The sequence below is a fragment of the Tinamus guttatus genome, unplaced genomic scaffold (genome assembly GCF_059628265.1).
Source record: "Tinamus guttatus ecotype Peru unplaced genomic scaffold, ASM5962826v1 Tinamus_guttatus_pri_ptg000655l, whole genome shotgun sequence".
NCBI classification, from domain to species: Eukaryota; Metazoa; Chordata; class Aves; order Tinamiformes; family Tinamidae; genus Tinamus; species Tinamus guttatus.
Window position 1 is genome coordinate 594,766 of NW_028289189.1, and position 20,648 is coordinate 615,413.

At 64.3% G+C, this 20,648-nt stretch overlaps 2 protein-coding genes across 2 annotated transcripts; both read left to right on the forward strand.

Annotated features, from left to right (window-relative positions):
• Positions 1-2,271: 2,271 nt before the first annotated feature.
• Positions 2,272-16,004, forward strand: STARD3 (StAR related lipid transfer domain containing 3). The gene is made up of 14 exons (XM_088536300.1): positions 2,272-2,478; positions 4,968-5,045; positions 5,213-5,290; positions 5,382-5,435; positions 5,538-5,655; positions 6,716-6,811; positions 7,542-7,594; positions 8,318-8,410; positions 9,537-9,599; positions 10,994-11,089; positions 11,475-11,554; positions 11,845-11,949; positions 13,200-13,293; positions 15,886-16,004. The coding sequence occupies exons 1-14, from the start codon at positions 2,272-2,274 to the stop codon at positions 15,988-15,990; spliced, it is 1,320 nt and encodes a 439-aa protein (XP_088392426.1). The 3' UTR covers positions 15,991-16,004.
• Positions 16,005-17,266: 1,262 nt separating this feature from the next.
• TCAP (titin-cap) lies at positions 17,267-18,689 on the forward strand. Its single transcript, XM_088536261.1, has 2 exons — positions 17,267-17,415; positions 18,434-18,689. Exons 1-2 carry the CDS (start codon positions 17,267-17,269, stop codon positions 18,687-18,689), a joined length of 405 nt encoding a protein of 134 aa, XP_088392387.1.
• Positions 18,690-20,648: the final 1,959 nt, after the last annotated feature.

Sequence of the window (20,648 nt, forward strand, 5' to 3'; positions counted from 1 at the left end):
CTCCAGGCCGGAAAACGCCGCTCCGGACGGGACAGGCTCCGCAGGGGGGGTGTCCCCGCCGGCTCCAAGGAACCGCGGCCCTTCCCGGCGCGCGGAGCCTCCGGACACGGCCCGGCCGCTGCTCCGGGTCCAGACGGAGCCGCCGCATCCGGGGCCCGGCTCCACGGCCCTTCCCAGGGCTTTCCAGCGCCTTTCCCAGGGCTTTCCCGCGCCTTTCCCAGGGCTCTCCAGCGCCATTCCCAGGGCTTTCCCGCGCCTTTCCCAGGGCTTTCCAGCGCCATTCCCAGGGCTTTCCAGCGCCTTTCCCAGGGCTTTCCCGCGCCTTTCCCAGGGCTTTCCCGCGCCTTTCCCAGGGCTTTCCCGCGCCTTTCCCAGGGCTTTCCAGCGCCATTCCCAGGGCTTTCCAGCGCCATTCCCAGGGCTTTCCAGCGCCATTCCCAGGGCTTTCCAGCGCCATTCCCAGGGCTTTCCAGCGCCATTCCCAGGGCTTTCCAGCGCCATTCCCAGGGCTTTCCAGCGCCATTCCCAGGGCTTTCCAGCGCCATTCCCAGGGCTTTCCAGCGCCTTTCCCAGGGCTTTCCAGCGCCATTCCCAGCACGGAAAGGCCTTTCCCTGGATGGTGCCACAGGGAATCCGCACGTTGGCACCGGAGCCCGTGCAGGGTCCGCGGCGCCTCCTGCACCTCTGCTGCGGAGGCTGCAATTCCCGCCGGGAGGTTCCTTTAATTCCCGCTTTTTCCCTCCGGGTCTCCCCGTGCCGCAGCCGGTGCCTTCGCTCCCGGTTCCCGGGGGATTTTCCCTCCCGGTGCCGCGTTCGGCGTCGCGGAGGTGACGGTGCCAGCCGGAGCGATCCCGCGATCCGATGGGACACCGGGATGGGACGCGGGGGCGGCTGGCACGGGATGTCCCCGTTCCCACGGGAGGCTCCATCCACGGGGTGACAACAGGGACGTGGCCCCTTGTCCCGTCCCCTCCTGTCCCTGCGTTGCTCCGTATCCGGGTGCACGGAGCCGCCGGGAACGTCGTCACCGGGAAGAGGGACAAGGAGGGTGCTCGGGATGGGCGGCTGCGCGGACACCCCGGAGCTCCCCCCTTTCCCATTCCCTGCACGGTGTCACTGCTGTCCCCTCGTCCCGGTCACAATCCCTGCCCCGCAGCCGCTCGTCACCGTGTCCCTTCCATAAGGAGCTTCCCAGAGCGGCGCTTCCTGGGCCGCCCGCTCCGGAGGGGGATCTCGGAGCGCTCGGAAGCGGCGGGCGGCTCCGTGAGTGCGGAGCAGCGTCGGCTCCTGCATTATTCAGCATTCCCAGGTATTGGGAACCTTCCTGGGATCGCGGGGCCACTCATCCCAAGTGACGCGTCCGCCGCTCCCGCCACGGGAGACGGGATCGGGAATCCGGGAGCCGGGAAGGCCCCGGGGCCCCCCCTTCCCGCAGGGCTCCTGGGATCGGGGGAGATCTGCCTTAGCCAAAGCCCATCCCGGGAATCCTCCCGCTTCCCGGAGGATTCGGGAAGCTTCCTCCGGGATTCCTGGAGCGGCGGTGGTTAACGCGGCTCCTTGGAAGCCGCGTGTCCCTGAGCGTGTTTGGAAGGAACGCATCCCTGGCAATGCCTGGGACACTGGGAGACGGGAATGATCCGAGCGCTCCCGGCCCTTCCTGGTCTCCTTCCTCGTGTGCCGGGGAGGAAAAGCGGGATACAATGGCTGGCTCCCAAAAGGCTTTCCAAGCCCGGCTCCTGGCTCCGCAGCTCCCTTCCCGGGTGGAAAAGGGACGAGCGGATCCCGGCGCTTCGCGCGGCGTTCCCGGCTGGACACGCCGAGCCCCGGCGAGCCGGGAATCCTCCCCATGCCGCATGGGGGAAAAGCCCCGGGAGGCTCCGGGGATCCCGGGAGCGGCTCCTTCCCGGAGCTCTGCGGACCCCCTGGATGGGGGGACCGGAGCTGCCGCTTGGCTCTCCCGCCGGGAGCGCGTTCCGGACAGCTGCGTTCCCATGGGAATGACGCTTCCCAGCGGCTCCACGGATCCGCTTGGAGCCTTTTGGTCCAGGCTCCCAGCCCGGGTCTGTCCCCGAGCTGCTTGGGGCCATTTCTGGCCGATTTAGTAACGGGAACATTCCCAAAGGGCAGCGGGGCGGCCCGTGCGCGTTCCCTTTGCACTTCCATGATTTGGGCTCCGCATGGACACAGGGATTTGTCCCTGCTGCTCCTGAGCTCCCCTCGCTGTCTCCCCACAGATGATGCCCCGACGGACGTAGGAGCCTTCGGCCGAGGATGAAGAAGGCCACGGAGCCCCTGGAACGGAGCCTCCCGGCCATCGCCTCCATCAGCACCTCCTTTTCCCAGAGCCAGGGCTTCTCTCCCTGCTGGCACTTCTCCCCGGACAAGAGGAAGGCCATCTCGGACGTGAGGAGGACCTTCTGCCTCTTCGTCACCTTCGACCTGCTCTTCATCTCCCTGCTGTGGATCATTGAGCTGAATGTGAGTCGGGAGCCACGGAGCGTTCCCCCTCTTCGCATCCCGCTTTTGGAATCCAGCTCCATCCGCGTTAGCTGGTTCCGAAGCCCCGCTCTTTGCTCTTCCCGGCGCTCCGCTGATTTTTCCCGGAGCCGGAACGCGGCTCCTTCCCTGCCGTGGTGGTTGACAGCAGCTCCCGTCACGCTCCGTGTCACCAGCACGCAGCCAAATCCCCCTCCTGCTCCCTTAATTCCCCTCCTGCTCCCTTAATTCCCCTCCTGCTCCCTTAATTCCCTTCCTTCCCTTAAGGAAATCTTCCTCCCGCGCTTGGCAGGCGGCTGCCGGCCTCGCTGGCCATCCCTGCTCCCAGGAATTGGAAGAGCGAGGTGGGATGTGCGGATAGACCGTCCTCCCAATCCCAGCTGCCGGGCAGCACCGGGAATCGCTCCAGGCTTTCATCCCGCCGCCCTGTTCCCAATCCCAGCTGCCGGGCAGCACCGGGAATCGCTCCAGGCTTTCATCCCGCCGCCCTGTTCCCATCCCAGCTACCGGGCACACTGGGAATCGCTCCAGGGTTTCATCCCGCCGCCCTCTTCCCAATCCCAGCTACCGGGCAGCACTGGGAATCGCTCCAGGGTTTCATCCCACCGCCCTGTTCCCAATCCCAGCTGCTGGGCAGCACCGGGAATCGCTCCAGGCTTTCATCCTGCCATCCTGTTCCCAATCCCAGCTGCCAGGCACACTGGGAATCGCTCCAGGGTTTCATCCTGCCATCCTGTTCCCAATCCCAGCTGCCGGGCAGCACCGGGAATCGCTCCAGGGTTTCATCCCACCGCCCTGTTCCCAATCCCAGCTGCCAGGCACACTGGGAATCGCTCCAGGGTTTCATCCCGCCGCCCTGTTCCCAATCCCAGCTGCCAGGCACACTGGGAATCGCTCCAGGGTTTCATCCCGCTGCCCCATTCCCAATCCCAGCTGCCGGGCAGCACCGGGAATCGCTCTGGGCTTCCATCCCACCGCCCTCTTCCCAATCCCAGCTGCCGGGCAGCACCGGGAATTGCTCCAGGCTTTCATCCCACCACCCCGTTCCCAATCCCAGCTGCTGGAACACGCGGATGCAGCTCAGCTGCGGGGTGGCCTCTCCTCCCGGTGCCGTGTTTGCTCAGCCAGGAACAGGGAGATCCAGTTTATTCACTTCTGTCCCCTGTCCTGTGTGTATATATATATATATATATATTTTCCTGTCTGAGCTGGTTCTGGCTGGTTCCAGCTCTGTTGGTGGCAGGTTCCAGGTCCTGCGTGTCCTGCCCTGGCAAAATCCGAGCAGGAAGGCGAGATGGACAGATAGACGGATCCGCTTCCCCGGGGGCTGCCCTTTCCTTATCAGCGCCGGGGCCTGCGTCGCTTCAGCCTCTCTTATCTCTGTCCTGTTCATCTCCTGCACTTGACAGGTTGCCCCGGCCAGCAATCCGCTTGCCCGGCCCATTGCAAACACCCACGTGGCCCGGAGAGCCCCCTGCTCCCCCCTTGCAGCTAGGGAAAAGCAGCTCCGGGCCGGCATTCCGGCATTCCCGTCGGAATTGCACGTGCCCGCCTTGGACCCCGGCCTCACGCTCTTGTTCCCTGCAAATCCAAATTCCCAGCCCTAGGGAAACAGCTCGGTCACCCGGGCGATTCCGAGCGCAGGGAACCATTAATGAGTGACTAAGTGGTGATATTTGGGCCCCGAGCGGAGATGCTGCATATTTAAGTCTATTAGGACAGCTTATTTCCCTGGTTATGAAAAGCGACAATTTTATGTCGTGACTAATGCTTTTTTTATCAAACGATTCCCTTTGCTGCAAGATAAGCTGAGCAAATCAGCCCTCGTTAAATGCCTGCTGCCTGCAAACCGTAATTTTCCGAGCTTGCTCCTCTCAGAGATAGAGATCCCACAGTTCCTGCTTATTCCAGGTAATGACATTCATTTATGCAGCCCAAAAATTTCAATCCAGAGCTTTGCTTGGGAAGCATCTGGCATTGGAGAGCTGCTGCTGGGGAGCCCTTTTTGGTGGCTTCCCTGCTTTTCCCTGAATATTCCCTAAAGGGCCCGCTTCCCGATGGCTCTGCCTCTTCTGCCCTTGGAATTTGTGGCCAGAAGGTGCCAAGAACTGGCCCAAGCTCCAATAACTTGTTCCTCATCCAACAGCTGTCGGCACGGAGCAGCTTCCAGGCCAGCTGGGCTGCGTTCAAACCCATAGCCTAAAGGTGAAACATTTGTTCCAGCTACCTGAGCCGCCCGTTTCCTCGTAAAAAGCGGCTCCAAGCTCCGGAGAACGGGATTTATGGTGTCAAAAGCACCCAGGGTGACATCACCGAGGGATTAGGCAGCAAAAAACACTACGAAACCAGTCTCTGCTGCAGCACCTGACCTGGCAGCAACCTTTGGACGCCGCTTTTTTGGGTTTTTCCTCCCTTTTAGATTCTTATCACTGCACTCAATAGCGTTTTCTCCTTTCCTGTCTCTCCTGCAGACCAAGGATGGCATTCAGAAGAACCTGAGGAACGAAATCATCGAGTACAAATTTAAGACTTCTTTCTTTGACATATTTGTGAGTATCACGAGCTGCCACAGGGGAGGGAATCTGGGATCAGGGATCTCCCTGCAGCCGACCCGGCTCGGGAAAACAGGCAGGTTTTGCCCTGTTGCCCTCCCCTGTGTGGGTGTCTGTCCTGTCCACACGGCACAGGGGCAAGCACAAGCTGTTTATTTTTAAAGGTCTTGGCTTTCTTTCGCTTTTCTGTGTTGCTGCTGGCCTATGCGATCCTCAGACTGCGCCACTGGTGGGTCATAGCGGTAAGAAGGCAATTTTCTCCCTTTCTGTTTTCAGTTTTCCCTCTCTGCCCGGAGCTCGCAGGGGTCTGAGATGTCTAATTTTATTTTTCAGGTCACCACGCTGGTATCCAGTGCTTTCCTGATCGTGAAGGTCATCCTCTCAGAGGTTGGTTTCCCTTTGCTCACAGGGGATTGCTCTGTGATTATTCGATGCCGCGATTTTCCATTTTACGTAAACCGCCTGTGGTTTTTCCTCTTTTCCCCTCAGCTTCTGACCAAAGGGGCTTTCGGCTATTTACTTCCCATCGTCTCGTTTGTCATTGCCTGGCTAGAGACCTGGTTCCTGGATTTTAAAGTCCTAACTCAGGAAGCTGAGGAGGAACGATGTGAGTACCTTGCAGGTTAAACTGCCAGGCCTGGGGTTTCTGCTGCTTTGGCAGCACCTGGGTGGATGTGACATTTATGGGGACGTGATCTCCGGGCTGGCTGTGACGGGAAGCGCCTGACTCAATTTTGTTATGGTATATAAGTCCCTTCAGGGGAAGAAAATACCAGATTATAAAAAGCATCTTTTAATTGAGCGGAGAAAAGCGTGCCAAATCGCCCAGTGTCTGAATCCTGAAGCCAGACGTGTTGGAAATAAAGCTCACCTCCACATCAACAAGAGGTGCAGGGCATTGGCACAAATGCCAGCGGGGCTGTCGGGCTCTCCATTTCTTGGGATCTCTCTGGATTTGGGTTGCAGAGCTCCAGGAAAGGTGTGCTTTAGTGAAAAGCACATTACAGGGGCTCCGAATGGGTTATTGCAGGTGCAGTTTTATAGTCTCTGTTACTGCAGTGGGACTGAAAGGAGGTTGGGTCTTTCTGAGGACTCCAAGGATCCTTCTGGGAAGGGGATGCTCAGCCTGGACTAGCAGAGCTGCCCATTGCCAAAGCAGCAGCCCTTGTTACAGGCCAAGGAGTTTGTCCTTCTCCCAGTGTTAACTGAGGAAAAAAGACTGGGAAATGGCACAGAAAGCAAGCAGCATTTATCAAGTGCAACCCGATCAGAAATGCATTGACTGGCAAACACCAGGGGATGTTTGGGTCTTGCAAGGAGGCTTTAAGATGAAAAACGATCAAGTGTTTAATGCCTCTATTGGATTAGGCTCGGGTTCCAAATTGCTTCCAGGGGAAGCTCTTATTTAATTAGGTGCTTAATCGCCTTTGGGTATGACAGGCGAAAGAGCCCATTGATCTCCATGCAGATAAAACGTCTCAAACCAAAGAGGAGGCAAAGGGAGCTGGGAAGCCTGTGGGCTGGCTGGGATCCGTGCGGAAAGGCCGGCTGTGCCGGGGGTTGAACGGGGCCGGATTTGGGAGAGGGAAGGGCAGGAGCGCCGGGACCCCGCGCTGTCGTTGGGCTGTGGGACGTTCCCTATGTGACACCCTGTGTTTGGTCCCCAGGGTACCTGGCAGCCCAGGCGGCCGCGCGGGGCCCCCTGCTCTACCCGGGAGCCCTTTCCGAGGGGCAGTTCTACTCCCCGCCGGAGTCGTTCGCAGGTAAGGAGCTCGGAACGGGAGCGGTTTTCCCTTTCCGGGAGCCGGCTCGTCCCCCTTGCCGGCATTCCTGCAGGGTCTCCTCATGGCCCCTCTTGCCGGATCCTCTCGGAGCGCTGTCTCCTTCGCCCGGCCCTTGGCAAAACCGGCTCCGCGCGGGAGACACGGGTTGTCCCGGGACACGGGACAGCTGGGGAGCAGAGCCCTCCGTGTCACCCTGTGCCCCTTGCACGTGTTGGAGCAGCGCCCAGAGGGGTCTGCTGCTCTCTGTCCCCCTCAAAAAGGTCCTGGGCAAGTGGCATCTTCATAACCCCCTGCTCTGGGCCTGTTCAGCTGGAGAAGAGAAGGCTGAGAGGGGACCTGAGCAGTGTCTAGAAGTACCTCAAGGGAGGCAGTGAGGAGGATGGGGTGGCCTCTTTTCAGTGGTGGCACCGACAGAACTAGAGGAAACAGCCGGAAACTGAAGCATCAAAAGTTCCACAGGAACTTAAGGAAAAATGTTTTAACAGTGAGGGTGCCAGAGCACTGGAACAGGCTGCCCAGAGAGGTTGTGGAGTCTCCTTCTCTGGAGATCTCCAAACTCGCTTGGACGCAGCCCTGTGCCACGTGCTCTAGGTGACCCTGCATGTGCAGGGGGGTTGGACTGGATGATCCCTAGAGGTCCCTTCCAACCTTCAGCATTCCATCATTCCATGATTCTATGATTCTGTGATTAACGGGGTGTTTCTGCTAGGGTCGGACGAGTCGGATGAGGAAGGCGCAGCGAGGAAGGCCCTGACAGCCCAGGTAAAGAGCCCAGCGGGGCCCGTCCTGGCCCGGGGGGGACCCCAGCCACCCCGTGGCCCCGCTCCAAGGGCCGACGTCCTTGTCCCTTTTGTCCTAAGGGAATCTGGCTGACGTGCCCCATCTTGACCCTCCGCACGTGGTTCTTCCCCCCACACCCAGGGCTAGTGGTAGCCACAGCAGGCAGGGCCATTTGGGAGCCTTAATCCACACACCCGGGGCCTTGGGCCTGCAGCATCCCACGGAAACGCGATTCCGGCTCCGTCTCCTGCCTGCCTTTTCCTCCCCTTCCCTCCGCAATTCCTGGCCATGCGGTCACAACCTAAAGGGAAATCATCATTCCCAGCGAGGCTTTTGCCAGCCCGTCACCGCCCCGAGCCCTGCCTGGCCATGGGCTCCTTTGTGTGCAGTTTTCCAAGTGTTTCTGCTGCTCCACAGCTCTGGAACAGAAGGAAGCTCCGCACATCCCGTATCCCTTGTCCTGGAACCCCCTGCACGAAGGCAGGACGCGCCGCTGGGCACAGCTGGTGTGTGGATCCCAGCCAGAGCAGGGAATGTGGCTTCAACTCCAAAAACGAGCCCTTTGTGACCCGAATTAAGCAATTTCTGCAGCGTGGTGACGGGAGTTATCCCTTTTCCCTCTGCCAGCCCTGCTCTTTCCCCTGCTCTTGCCCATTTCCAGGCTTGCAGTGAACCCAGCCAGTGAAATTCTCCCTTCTCTCCTAGGAGAAAGAATATGTCCGGCAAGGAAAAGAAGCGATGGAAGTTGTGGACCAAATCCTAGCCCAGGAGGAGAACTGGAAGTTTGAGAAAAACAATGCAAGTGTCCCCCGCTGCCCACGGAAAACAGGAGGACAAATGGGGCTTTGGAAACCTCCTTGCGCCATGAAAAATTAACAAGCGTTACAATTACCTGATTGAATTAGGAATCTCTTCCAGTTCAGTTAAATGTAAAATGCCCTCTTATTTAATTAGACGTTTAATTACCCTCCTGCTCGTCAGGAGAGGGCCCGTGCACAGCAGGGCCGGGCAGTTCTCTCCGGAGGGCCCTGCTCCGCACCGGGAAGCGTCGGATGCGCCGAGCTCTGCGGAGGCTCCGGCCGCGTTGGGATCCGGCCTTTTTATCCCGCTCGGCTCCGCGTGGGAGCGTGCAGGGCACAGGCTGTTCCTCCCGTTGGCTCCGTCCCACAGAGCCGCTCGCGTGTCCCCTTTCCCGGGAATGGCCCTTGTGGAGTGTCAATGGGGACACGTCCCTCCCACTGTCGCCTCCTGCTTCCAAAGGCACCGAGGTGCACGGAGCAAAGCAGGCCCTGCCCTGGCTCCTCCGGAGCCGCCGCTGGGATTTTGGGGGAGTTTTCCCTCTTTCTGGAAGCTGGGGAGAAGGGAGCAGCCTCTGTGCCCCCTTCCTCGCTGCTCCCAGCGTGATCGAGCCGAGAGTCCTGCAAGCTGCAGTCTCATCTGGCGTTCAAAATTCCCCTGTCAAGTGATCCATTGTTTGGTGCCAAACTAGCTGGGCAGATTGTTTTCTTTATCCGAAGGGGGACGGATTTAAATAGACTAATGGGAGTTTAACACGGGCTAATGATGAAAGGTTATCGTGTGTCCAGCCCTCACCCTTCGGTTGAGGCTCTTCTGGGACGTAGGTGGCAACAGCCGCGCTGGCAAATTGTCCCCTCGCTCCTACGGCTACAAAGAGAGTTTGACCTTGAAACGGGGTTTGTGGCTGGCACGAGATGGATTCCATCCCTGTCTCATCACGTTGCTGCCTCTCCGGGTGCCGTTTTGTTTATGGAAATTTGTGCCCGTGCGTCTGAAACGTGTCGAGAGCAGCTCCGGTATCGGGGCTCCCTTGGGATGGGCCTTGGGAATGACAGGGCTTGGAGACCAGCAGGAGAAACAATTTTATTTTGCCAGCCTAAATGTAACCCTCTCGTTTCTTACACAGGAGTTTGGGGATGTTGTTTACACTTTTGAGATACCTTTCCATGGCAAGACCTTTATTTTAAAGGTAAGAGCCTTTCTGAATCGCTTCCTTAGCGCGTGTGGCACAAGAGCCACGATTCCGCTGAGGTTTCACGCTCTCCCCTGGCTCGGGCAGGACGGGTCAGTCCACAAAGCACCTTCCCTTTGCCCGAGACACACGAACTCCAGGGAATCTCTCCAGGAAAACCCTTCGCCTGGCAAAGAGCCTCCCCGGAAAACACACCGGGCCCCTGTCCGTGCTGGTGGAAGTGGGAGCAGGTGACTGCAAGACTCGCTTCCAACGCCGGCATCTAGGGCTAATCTGACCAAGGAGGCTAATTGCAGCTAATTGCCAGCAAGGCCAGGGCTGAGCGGGCGCCTGCTGCCGCCTGGCACGGAGCGGAGCCGTCGGAAGCGCCGCGCTCCGTGCCCGCTCCGGAGCCTTGGCTGCCGACCACGCTTTAATGAAGCGCTGCTGCTGCCGGGGCTGTGCTTTGTTCCAGGGCATATGCTGCCTGGCTGGCGGGAGCTGCCCTCGGAGCGGCCCCGTGTTCCCGGGGAAAAGCGGGATGCTCCGCGTTGACCCCTGGAGACGCCCCGTCCCGCGGGGGTGTGTTGGAATGGGGCTCGGAGGAGCTTTCCGACGGCTTCCCGGAGCGATTGCGCGCGCTCCGGGATAGCGGATAAACCGGGAAGCGGCTGGGAGCGGGGCCAGCGGCTCAGCCGCGTCCTGCACCCTTCTGCACCCCGGTGTCCCCCTGCGTGTCCCCAGGAGCCCCATGGCCATGGGGCAGCCCAGCGTGTCCCCATGAGCCCCATAGCAATGGGGCAGCCCAGCGTGTCCCCATGAGCCCCATAGCAATGGGGCAGCCCAGCGTGTCCCCACGAGCCCCATGGCCACGGGGCAGCCCAGCGTGTCCCCACGAGCCCCATAGCAATGGGGCAGCCCAGCGTGTCCCCATGAGCCCCATGGCCATGGGGCAGCCCAGCGTGTCCCCACAAGCCCCATAGCAATGGGGCAGCCCAGCGTGTCCCCAGGGTCCCCACGAGCCCCATAGCAATGGGGCAGCCCAGCGTGTCCCCACGAGCCCCATGGCCATGGGGCAGCCCAGCGTGTCCCCATGAGCCCCATGGCAATGGGGCAGCCCAGCGTGTCCCCAGGGTCCCCACGAGCCCCATAGCAATGGGGCAGGCCAGCGTGTCCCCATGAGCCCCATAGCAATGGGGCATCCCAGCGTGTCCCCACGGTCCCCATGAGCCCCATGGCAATGGGGCAGCCCAGCTCGGGGTAGGGACGCACCGAGGAGGCCCCCTCGAGCTAGGCCAGCCTCGCTGCCTCTCCATCCCAGTTGTTCCTTGCAATCCGTCCTGCATTCCTTACAAAATAATCCCAGGAAAGGGGAGCGGGGGCCCGGCTAACTGCTCTGGCTCCGTCCTCAGGCTTTCCTGCAGTGCTCTGCTGAAACGGTTTACCAGGAGGTTATTCTCCAGCCCGAGAAGATGATCCTGTGGAACAGAACGGTGGCAGCCTGCCAGGTGAGCGTGCCGGACAAAGATGGCTTAATCACAGGAGCTCCTTGGAGCGGAGAGCCGGAGCTTCCCGCTCCGGCCCCGGCTGGCAGCGGCGCCCGGGCCCTGCTGGAGCCGAGCCGGATCGGCGGTAAATCCGCGCCGCTCATCCGTGCGCTCCGAATGCTCCGGCGCAGCCAGCTGCAAGGCCGGGCCCGTCCAAAAGGCCACGGGTGGGCAGGGAGCCGGGCCGGCGCCGAGCCGTGTTCCCTCGGAGCGGCCGGGATGCGGAGGGAGCTCCCCGCGAGCTCCCGGATCCGCTATCCCGGCGCTCCGTTATGGGAGGGTCTTATCCCCGTTACGGGAGGGTCTTTATGTCCGCGCTGAGCTGAGCAAATCCCTTTTCCCGCAGATCCTGCAGCGGGTCGAGGACAACACGATCGTCTCGTACGACGTGGCAGCCGGGACCGCGGGCGGCGTCGTCTCCCCCAGGTCAGTCCATCCCGATCCCCGTTTGCACGAGGCCTCGGGCACCATCCCAAAACACGGAGCGGCGTCCCGGCGTGGTCGGGGTGCCCTGTCCCCGAGGTGCCACCCCTGGGACACGTGTGGGACGCGGGGGACGCTCCCGAAGGCCACGAGCCCCCAGAGTGACCTCTGGAAGTTTCTGGGAGTCTGGGAATGTGCCGGCTCCGAGACGGCGGTGCTGCCCTCGGCCTTTCCCGGCCGCTCCGTCCATCCCGCGCGCTTCCCGACGCGCTCCGCGCTCTCCCTTTGCTTAGGGACTTCGTGAACGTGCGGCGCATCGAGAGGAGGAGGGACAGGTACATTTCCTCAGGGATATCGACCACGCACAGCCTGAAGCCTCCGCTCTCCAAATACGTCAGGTAAGAGGTGGCTGCTGTTTTTTTCAGCTGCTATTTCACTTGCTTTGCTCAAGCGCAGGGCAAAGAGCCTCTTAAACGAACGCGCTGCCGTCTTCGTGGCACCGTGTGGAGGAAGCTGAGCTATTTGTGGATCCAAACCTCGCTTCCCTTGTTCTTCTCCCTTTGTTAGAGCAACTCCGAGTGTCGCTCGGGCGTTTCCCGGCTCCGGGGAGCGGAGGTGCCAACCAATAACAGCACAAACCCTGCCCCGATCTGCATCCTGTTTATGTAACGGTTAAATCCCGAGCAGGGCCGTTCCTGAGGGGCAGGAAACAGCTGCCTGTGTCTTTCTCGGAGCCTCTCGGATGCCTTTTGCTTCTCGTAAGCCAGTCACTTTCTGATTTTAAAGGCTGAGGACATCGAGAGCTGCTCCCGTGGGCGAAACAGGCAACGTTTAAGAGGGACAGACTCCCAAAACACCGTGAGGCCTCTGCCCTTCCAAAGGGACAGCCGGCTGGGCACGGATCTCAGCAATCCCATCAAACAAGGGCTCCTTGTTCCTGTCTGCTCCGGTGCCTGGGGCTCAGCTGCGCCTCTTCTCCCACTGACTTTGTTTTTCCTGATAATCTGGTTAAAGTAATTGACATTTTAACTCAGAGCCGTTCTAGCTGCCTCAGTCTATTTAGGAGCTGGGGACTTCAGGGGCCAGAAAAGCTTTTTGCAAATGTAGGCAGCGAAAAATAGTTGTGTGTTCCTGAACAGGGAAGGGAAATCTGTATTTGGGCTGCGTGTGAGCAGAGCTTTTGTCTCTGCGACGCATCAGATGGTGCCAGGAGGGATCTGGGGGATGTGAGGACAAGGCTCTCCACGCTGAGTCCCAATGCCAGAGCTTTCCCTGGGCACTTGGCATTCCCGGGAGCTGCTTGTGTGCACCCATTCTGACCCGGAATTCCTACCGGGAATGGGTAGGACGCAATTCAGAGGCTGCTTCGTGCCTGTGGGCAACCCATGTGGGAGCATCCGCAGCGGGAGCGGGCGCCTTCCCGATGCTCCGTGTGTCCATCCCCATCCCGCCGTGCTCCAGGCCTCGCTGCCGGGCAGGATCGGGATCCGGGATCGGGATCCGGGATCGGGATCCGGGCTGCGGGATCGGGATCCGGGCTGTAGATTTGGGATCCGGGCTGTGGAATCAGGATCCGGGATCGGGATCCGGGCTGCGGGATCGGGATCCGGCAGCCCCGGCCGCACTGGCTGCTGCTCTTTGTCCCCAGGGGTGAGAACGGCCCCGGAGGCTTCATCGTGCTCAAGTGCCCGAGCAACCCCCGGGTCTGCACGTTCATCTGGATCCTCAACACGGACCTGAAGGTAACGCGGCTTCCCGGCAGGACCCATCCGTGTGCTCGGCTCATCCCTGCGCTCCGCAGCGCTCCGGAGCGCTGAGGCCGCTCCGAACCCCGGGATCCTGCAGCCCCCGGGGCGCTTGGGTTTCACTGCGGGCGTTAAGCAGGACCTGCCGCTTGTCCTCATTCTGCAGGAATTTCCCCCATTTTGAGGCCTGGGGGCTGCTCCCTGCCCGATGGGGATCCCGGTGGTGTCAAACCCATCCCCATCCCCGGGGCAGAGCTGGGTTTGATCCTCCGCGGGCACCGGGGCCGGTTCCGCTGCCCTTCCCGTGCACGGGGAAATGTGGAAAAGCCGCAGCGGGTGCCCCAGGGCCGGAGGTGCTCACGGAGCTGCCGGTCGGCTCCGCGCTGCGGCCCGAACGAGAGGCAGCGTGGGCAGAACTGCCCCCTGGCTGCCCCTCTGCGGCCTCCTGGCCCCCTCTGCAGCCCCCTTGGAGCCTCCTGGCCCCCTCTGCAGCCCCCTTGGAGCCTCCTGGCCCCCTTTGCAGCCCCCTTGGAGCCTCCTGGCCCCCTTTGCAGCCCCCTTGGAGCCTCCTGGCCCCCTTTGCAGCCTCCTTGGAGCCTCCTTGCAGCGTCCTGGCCCCCTTTGTGGCCCCTTTGCGGCCTCCTTTCCCCTTTGCAGCCTCCTTGCGGCCTCCTTTCCCCTTTGCAGCCCCCTTGCAGCCCCCTGGCCCCCTTTGCAGCCTCCTTGGAGCCTCCTGGCCCCCTCTGTGGCCCGTTTGTGGCCTCCTGGCCCCCTTTGCAGCCCCCTTGCAGCCTCCTTTCCCCTTTGCAGCCTCTTTGTGGCCTCCTGGCCCCCTTTGCAGCCCCTTTGCAGCCTCCTGTCCCCTTTGCGGCCTCCTTTCCCCTTTGCAGCCTCCTTGCAACCTCCTTTCCCCTTTGCAGCCTCCTGGCCCCCTTTGCAGCCCCTTTGCAGCCTCCTTTCCCCTTTGCAGCCCCTTTGCAGCCTCCTGTCCCCTTTGCAGCCTCCTGTCCCCTTTGCAGCCCCCTTTGCAGCCTCCTGTCCCCTTTGCAGCCCCTTTGCAGCCTCCTTTCCCCTTTGCAGCCCCTTTGCAGCCTCCTGTCCCCTTTGCAGCCCCTTTGCAGCCTCCTTTCCCCTTTGCAGCCCCTTGGCTCCCCCCCGGCCCCGCTCGCAGCCTCCCCGCGCGGGGCCGAGCGGAGGCTCCGCTCGGAGCGCAGCACAAAGGCTCCATTCAGCAGCGCCGCCCGCGCCGCGCGGCCCCCTCCCTCCCTCCCTCCCTCCCACGCCGTTCCCAAAAGCAGGATCCAGGGAAGCTCCGGGAGCGGAGCCGGGAGCAGCCCCGCGCGCCCCACGGATGCTCCCTGCGGATCCGGCTCCGAGGGGCTCCGAGGGGCTCCGAGGGGCCGGGGCCGCCGTCCCCGCGCGTCCCGCTGCCGCCAGGAATGCCGGAGCGGCCGAGCTATTAATAACCGGCTCGCTCAGAGCTTCCAGCGTCTTCCCGGAGCTCCCCCTGCTCCTTCCTTTGGCCCTGCGGGAATATTAATAGCGCCCGGCTCATCCCTCGCTCCGGCCGGGGCGCGGATGTGCCCCATCCCGGCGCTCCCGCTCCATCCCCGGAGAAAAGTGGGAATTTGGGAGGCCAGGATCACAGTGGGGGGGGGGGCTGCTCCCTGCCATCCCCACGCCGGGAACAAGGAGGGGGGTTAATTCCCAGCGGGTCGTGTCCCCGTTCCCCCCGCAGTCCCGCGGGGCCGTGTCCCCCCCGTGTCACCTCCCCCGTGTCCCCCCGTCACCTCCCCCGTGTCCCCCCGTGTCACCTCCTCCGTGTCCCCCCGTGTCACCTCCCCGTGTCCCCCCCGTGTCACCTCCCCGTGTCCCCCGTGTCACCTCCCCGTGTCCCCCCCGTCACCTCCCCGTGTCCCCCTGTGTCACCTCCCCGTGTCCCCCGCCGTCACCTCCCCGTGTCCCCCGTGTCACCTCCCCGTGTCCCCCCCCGTCACCTCCCCGTGTCCCCCAATGTCACCTCCCCGTGTCCCCCGCCGTCACCTCCCCGTGTCCCCCGTGTCACCTCCCCCGTGTCCCCCCGTGTCACCTCCCCGTGTCCCCCGTGTCACCTCCCCCGTGTCCCCCCCGTCACCTCCCCGTGTCACCTCCCCCGTGTCCCCCAGTGTCACCTCCCCCGTGTCCCCCAGTGTCACCTCCCCGTGTCCCCCCGTGTCACCTCCCCCGTGTCCCCCATGTCACCTCCCCGTGTCCCCCGTGTCACCTCCCCCGTGTCCCCCCGTCACCTCCCCGTGTCCCCCCCGTCACCTCCCCCGTGTCCCCCGTGTCACCTCCCCGTGTCCCCCCCCGTGTCCCCCGTGTCCCCCCCCGTGTCCCCTGCCGTCACCTCCCCCGTGTCCCCCAATGTCACCTCCCCGTGTCCCCCGCCGTCACCTCCCCCCGTCACCTCCCCGTGTCCCCCGTGTCACCTCCCCGTGTCCCCCGCTGTCACCTCCCCGTGTCACCTCTCCGTGTCCCCCAGTGTCACCTCCCTGTGTCCCCCCCTGTCACCTCCCCGTGTCCCCCGTGTCACCTCCCGTGCCGTTGCAGGGCCGCCTGCCGCGCTACCTGATCCACCAGAGCCTGGCGGCCACCATGTTCGAGTTCGCCGGCCACCTGCGGCTGCGCGTGGCCGAGCTCTGCGCCCGCGCGTGACAACCCCGGCGTCCCCAAGGGGGACCTGCGGCCGCGGGGACAGCGCCGGGAGCGCCAGGAGCCGCTGTCACCAACCCCGGGGACGTCCCGGTGTCACCAACCCTGGGGATGTCCCCATGTCACCGGCCTCGAGGACGTCCCGGTGTCACCGGCCCCCGCACAGAGACTTTCCGGGGGGTTTTGGGGCGCTGGGACGGGGAGCGGTGACCAGGGGGGACGCGTCCGGCTCGGTCCCCCCCCGAAATAAAGAGCCTTGCACTGCCCGTGTCCCCGTGTCCCCTCGCGTTGTCACCGGCCGGGGGGTGGGATGAGGGGACATGGGGGCACATGGGGCTGTCAGGCGTCACCACCCGGCCCCTCTGGCCCCCTCTGCAGCCTCCTGGCCCCCTTTGTGGCCCCTTTGCGGCCTCCTTTCCCCTTTGCAGCCTCTTTGCAGCCTCCTGGCCCCCTTTGCAGCCTCCTGGCCCCCTTTGCAGCCCTCTTAGAGCCTCCTGGCCCCCTTTGCAGCCTCCTGGCCCCCTTTGCAGCCCCCTTAGAGCCTCCTGGCCCCCTTTGCAGCCTCCTGGCCCCCTTTGCAGCCCTCTTAGAGCCTCCTGGACCCCTTTGCAGCCTCCTGGCCCCCTTTGCAGCCCCCTTAGAGCCTCCTGGCCCCCTTTGCAGCCTCCTGGCCCACTTTGCAGCCTCCTGGCCCCCTTTGCAGCCTCCTTTCCCCTTTGCAGCCTCCTTGGAACCTCCTGGCCCCCTTTGCAGCCTCTTTGTGGCCTCCTGGCCCCCTTTGCAACCCCCTTAGAGCCTCCTGGCCCCCTTTGCAGCCCTTTTGCAGCCTCCTGGCCCCCTTTGCAGCCCCCTTAGAGCCCCCTGGCCCCCTTTGCAGCCCCCTTAGAGCCTCCTGGCCCCCTTTGCAGCCTCCTGGCCCCCTTTGCAGCCCTTTTGCAGCCTCCTTTCCCCTTTGCAGCCTCCTTGGAGCCTCCTTTCCCCTTTGCAGCCCCTTTGCAGCCTCCTTTCCCCTTTGCAGCCCCTTTGCAGCCTCCTTTCCCCTTTGCAGCCTCCTTGCAGCCTCCCGGCCCCTGGCTGAGCCCCGCAGCGTGGGGACAAACCCATGGCCAGGCCCGGCTCTGACGCCACGAGGGCGACAGCGGCGCCCGGTTCCGTGTCCCACACGTTCCGTGTCCCCCCCCCGGTCCGTCGCGGGGCCCTTGGCAGCGGCGGCGCCTCCCGAAATAGCCGGCGCGGGCGGCTATAAAGCGCGGGGCGGCGGGGCCGGGCGGCGGGCGCCATGTGGGGAGCCAGCGCCGTGCTCAAGAGCGGGGGGCTCGTGGCGGGCGCCCGCCTGGGCTGCCGCCTGCGCGAGGACGACGCCGGGCGCCGCGAGAGCTTCAGCGCCGAGTGGCTGGACCTGGAGCTCCGCACGCGGCCCGAGGACGGGTGGGCGACGGGGGGATGTGGGGGGGACGTGGGGATGGAGGGGGGCGCTGCCCGTGGGGGGTTGTGGGGCAGGGAGGGGGCTCGGGGTGCCCATGGGGCAGGGTGGGGATGGGGGGGGTCCCTGGGGTCCCCATGGGGCTGGAGGGGGGCACGGAGGGCACTGCCCATTGGGGGGGCGGGGAGGGGGCTCGGGGTCCCCGTGGGACAGGGTGGGGATGGGGGGGTCCCCGTGGGATAGGGGGGGGATATGGGGGTCCCTATGGGCTGGTGAGGGATGTGGGGGTCTCTGTGGGTGCCCGTGGGGGGTTGTGGGGCGGGGAGGGGGCTCGGGGTGCCTGTGGGACAGGGTGGGGGTCCCCGTTGGTGATGGATGCGGGGGGTCCCTGGGGTCCCATGGGGCTGGAGGGGGGCGCGGGGCGCGCTGTGGGTCCCTATGGTGGGTTGTGGGGCGGGGAGGGGGCTCGGGGTACCCGTGGGACAGGGTGGGGGTCCCCGTGGGTTGGTGATGGGTGGGGGGGTCCCCGTGGGATAGGGGGCGGATATGGGGGTCCCTATGGGCTGGTGACAGATGTAGGGGGGGGTGTCTCTGGGGTCTCCATGGGGCTGCGGGTCCCCCGTGGGGCACGGGGGGACACGGGGGGTCTCCATGGGGCTGCGCTGCTGCCCGCGGGCTATGGGGAGGGGGAGACACCCCGGGGCTCCCCGCGGGGCATGGGGCGACACGGGGGCTCCCCGTGGGGCATGAGGGGACACGGGGGCTCCCCATGGGGCATGAGGGGACACAGGGGCTCCCCGTGGGGCATGGGGGGACAAGGGGGCTCCCCATGGGGCTGCGCTGCTCATCATGGGCTATGGGGAGGGGGAGGCACCCCGGGGCTCCCTGTGGGGCATGGGGGGACACGGGGGCTCCCCGCGGGGCCCACGCGGGACACGGGGGGGGGGCTCTCCGCGGGGCCCACGCGGGACACGGGATCTCCCCGCGGGGCCCACGCGGGACACGGCGCCGCCGCCGCTGCAGGTGCTGCCTGCGGGAGCGGGACGAGCGGCGCCGGGAGTCGCTGGAGCAGCGCGGGGAGACGCGGCTGCTGGAGCAGCGCTCGCCCTGGGGGCTGCTCCGCGCGGGGCGCCTGGGGCAGCCCCCGGCCCTGCTGCTCCTGCCCTACGCGCGGGCGCTGCCGCTGCCCCTGTTCGAGCCCCCCGACCTGCGCGGGGCCAAGCCCGGGCCGCGCCGCTCCCTGTCCCGCTCCCTGTCGCACGAGGCGCAGCGGGGCTGAGGGGCCCCGGCGTCCGGGGGGGGTCGCGGGGCTGGGGGCTGCTTCGCTAGCGAGGGGCTGAGCGGGTGGATGGCGGGGGCGGGGGGGGCCCGGACGCCTGGGCCCCCCCCCCCAACGCGTGGACGTGGACGGATGGATGGCGAAGGGGATGCATGGGGGGGTCCGGACGCCTGGGCCCCCCCACGCGTGGACGTGGACGGATGGATGGCGAAGGGGATGCATGGGGGGGGGCGGTCCGGACGCCTGGGCCCCCCCCCTGCAGCGGAATGGGGACGGCGGGAGCTGGAGGGGACGAGCGGCGCTTGGATGTGACTCAGTTTCCCCGTCGGGGGTTGGGGGGGCTCTGAGCGACCCCTCGGCCCCACGGGCGCCGCCGGGGGGGGGCTCAGGGCCCGCGGGGGGGGGGGCTCTGCGCGGTCGGTACCGACGGGCCTGACCCGGTGCAGCAATAAACGGTCCAGCCTCGCTCGGCGCCGCTGCTCCGGGGACCCGGCACATCCCGATGCACCGGGACGGGGGGGCAGGATTTAGGGGGGGGGGTTTCACCCCATTGGGCTTTGAAGGGGCAGCTGGAGGGAGCCAGGATTCCCGCAGGGATTTGGGGCAGGGGGAGGTTGTTTTCCTGCATAGGGAGGGAATTTGTATAACAACCCCCCCCCGCCCTTGCCAGCCTGGCCTGTCCCCATGCCCGGGGTGGCCCCGGTGCCAGCGCCCAGATTAGCTGTTCCCTCCTGTCCGGATCTCTCTGTCCTTGGGCCCCTGCCAGTGCCCGTGCCCATCCCAAGCCCGTCCTGCCCTGTGCCCCATCCCTGTCCTTGTCCTGGTCCCCATCCCATCGATATCCCCATCCTCATCCCATCCCTGTCTTTGTCCATGTCCTCTGTCCTTCCCTGGTCCCCATCCCATCTCTGTGCTTGTCCTGGTCCCCATCCCATCGATATCCTCATCCCATCCCTGTCCTTGTCCTGGTCCCCAGCCCATCCCTGCCCTTGTCCTGGTCCCCAGCCCATCAATATCCCCATCCCATCCCTGTCCTTGTCCCCATCCCATCGATATCCCCATCCTCATCCCATCCCTGTCCTTGTCCTGGTCCCCAGCCCATCCCTGTCCTTCCCTGGTCCCCATCCCATTCCTGTGCTTGTCCTGGTCCCCATCCCATCAATATTCCCATCCCTGTCCTTGTCCCCATCCCATTGATATCCCTATCTTCATCCCAACCCTGTCCTTGTCCTGGTCCCCATCCCATCGATATCCCCATCCTCATCCCGTCCCTGTCTTTCCCTGGTCCCCATCCCATCCTCATCCCATCCCTGTCCTTGCCCATGTCCCCATCCCCACCCGGATCCCTGTCCTGGTCCCCATCCCCACCCCACAGCTGCCCACGATGCTCCAGCACCCCCAGCCCATCCCCGGGGAGGCCGGATCCATCCCGCTGCTGCCGGACGCGCCGGAGCTTTGGGCACCTCTATGGCCCCTCCACTCCCTTTCCCGGAGCCCCGGCGCGCTCATCCCGCTGGTGACACCCAGACAGCGGTGACAGGAGGGGGGTTGGCGGGTGACAGCAGGGACGGGTGACAGCGGCTGTCGCAGAGCGGCCGCATCGCAGCCCCGGGGCCACCGCTAACCAGGTTAGCGGGGAGGGCGGTGACAGGGCCATCGCGTCCCCCACGTGTCCCCTCCCTGTGTCCCGCGGGGATAAAGGGCGGCCACGTCGTGTCCCTGCATCCCTGTGTCCCTGCGTCCCTGCATCCCTGTGTCCCCACATCCCTGCATCCCTGCATCCCTGCGTCTCCACGTTCCCGCATCCCTGCGTCCCTGCATCCCCGTGTCCCTGCATCCCCGCGTCCCTGCATCCCTGCGTCCCTGCATCCCTGCGTCTCTGCATCCCCGCGTCCCTGCATCCCTGCGTCCCTGCATCCCTGCGTCTCTGCATCCCCGTGTCCCTGCATCCCTGCATCC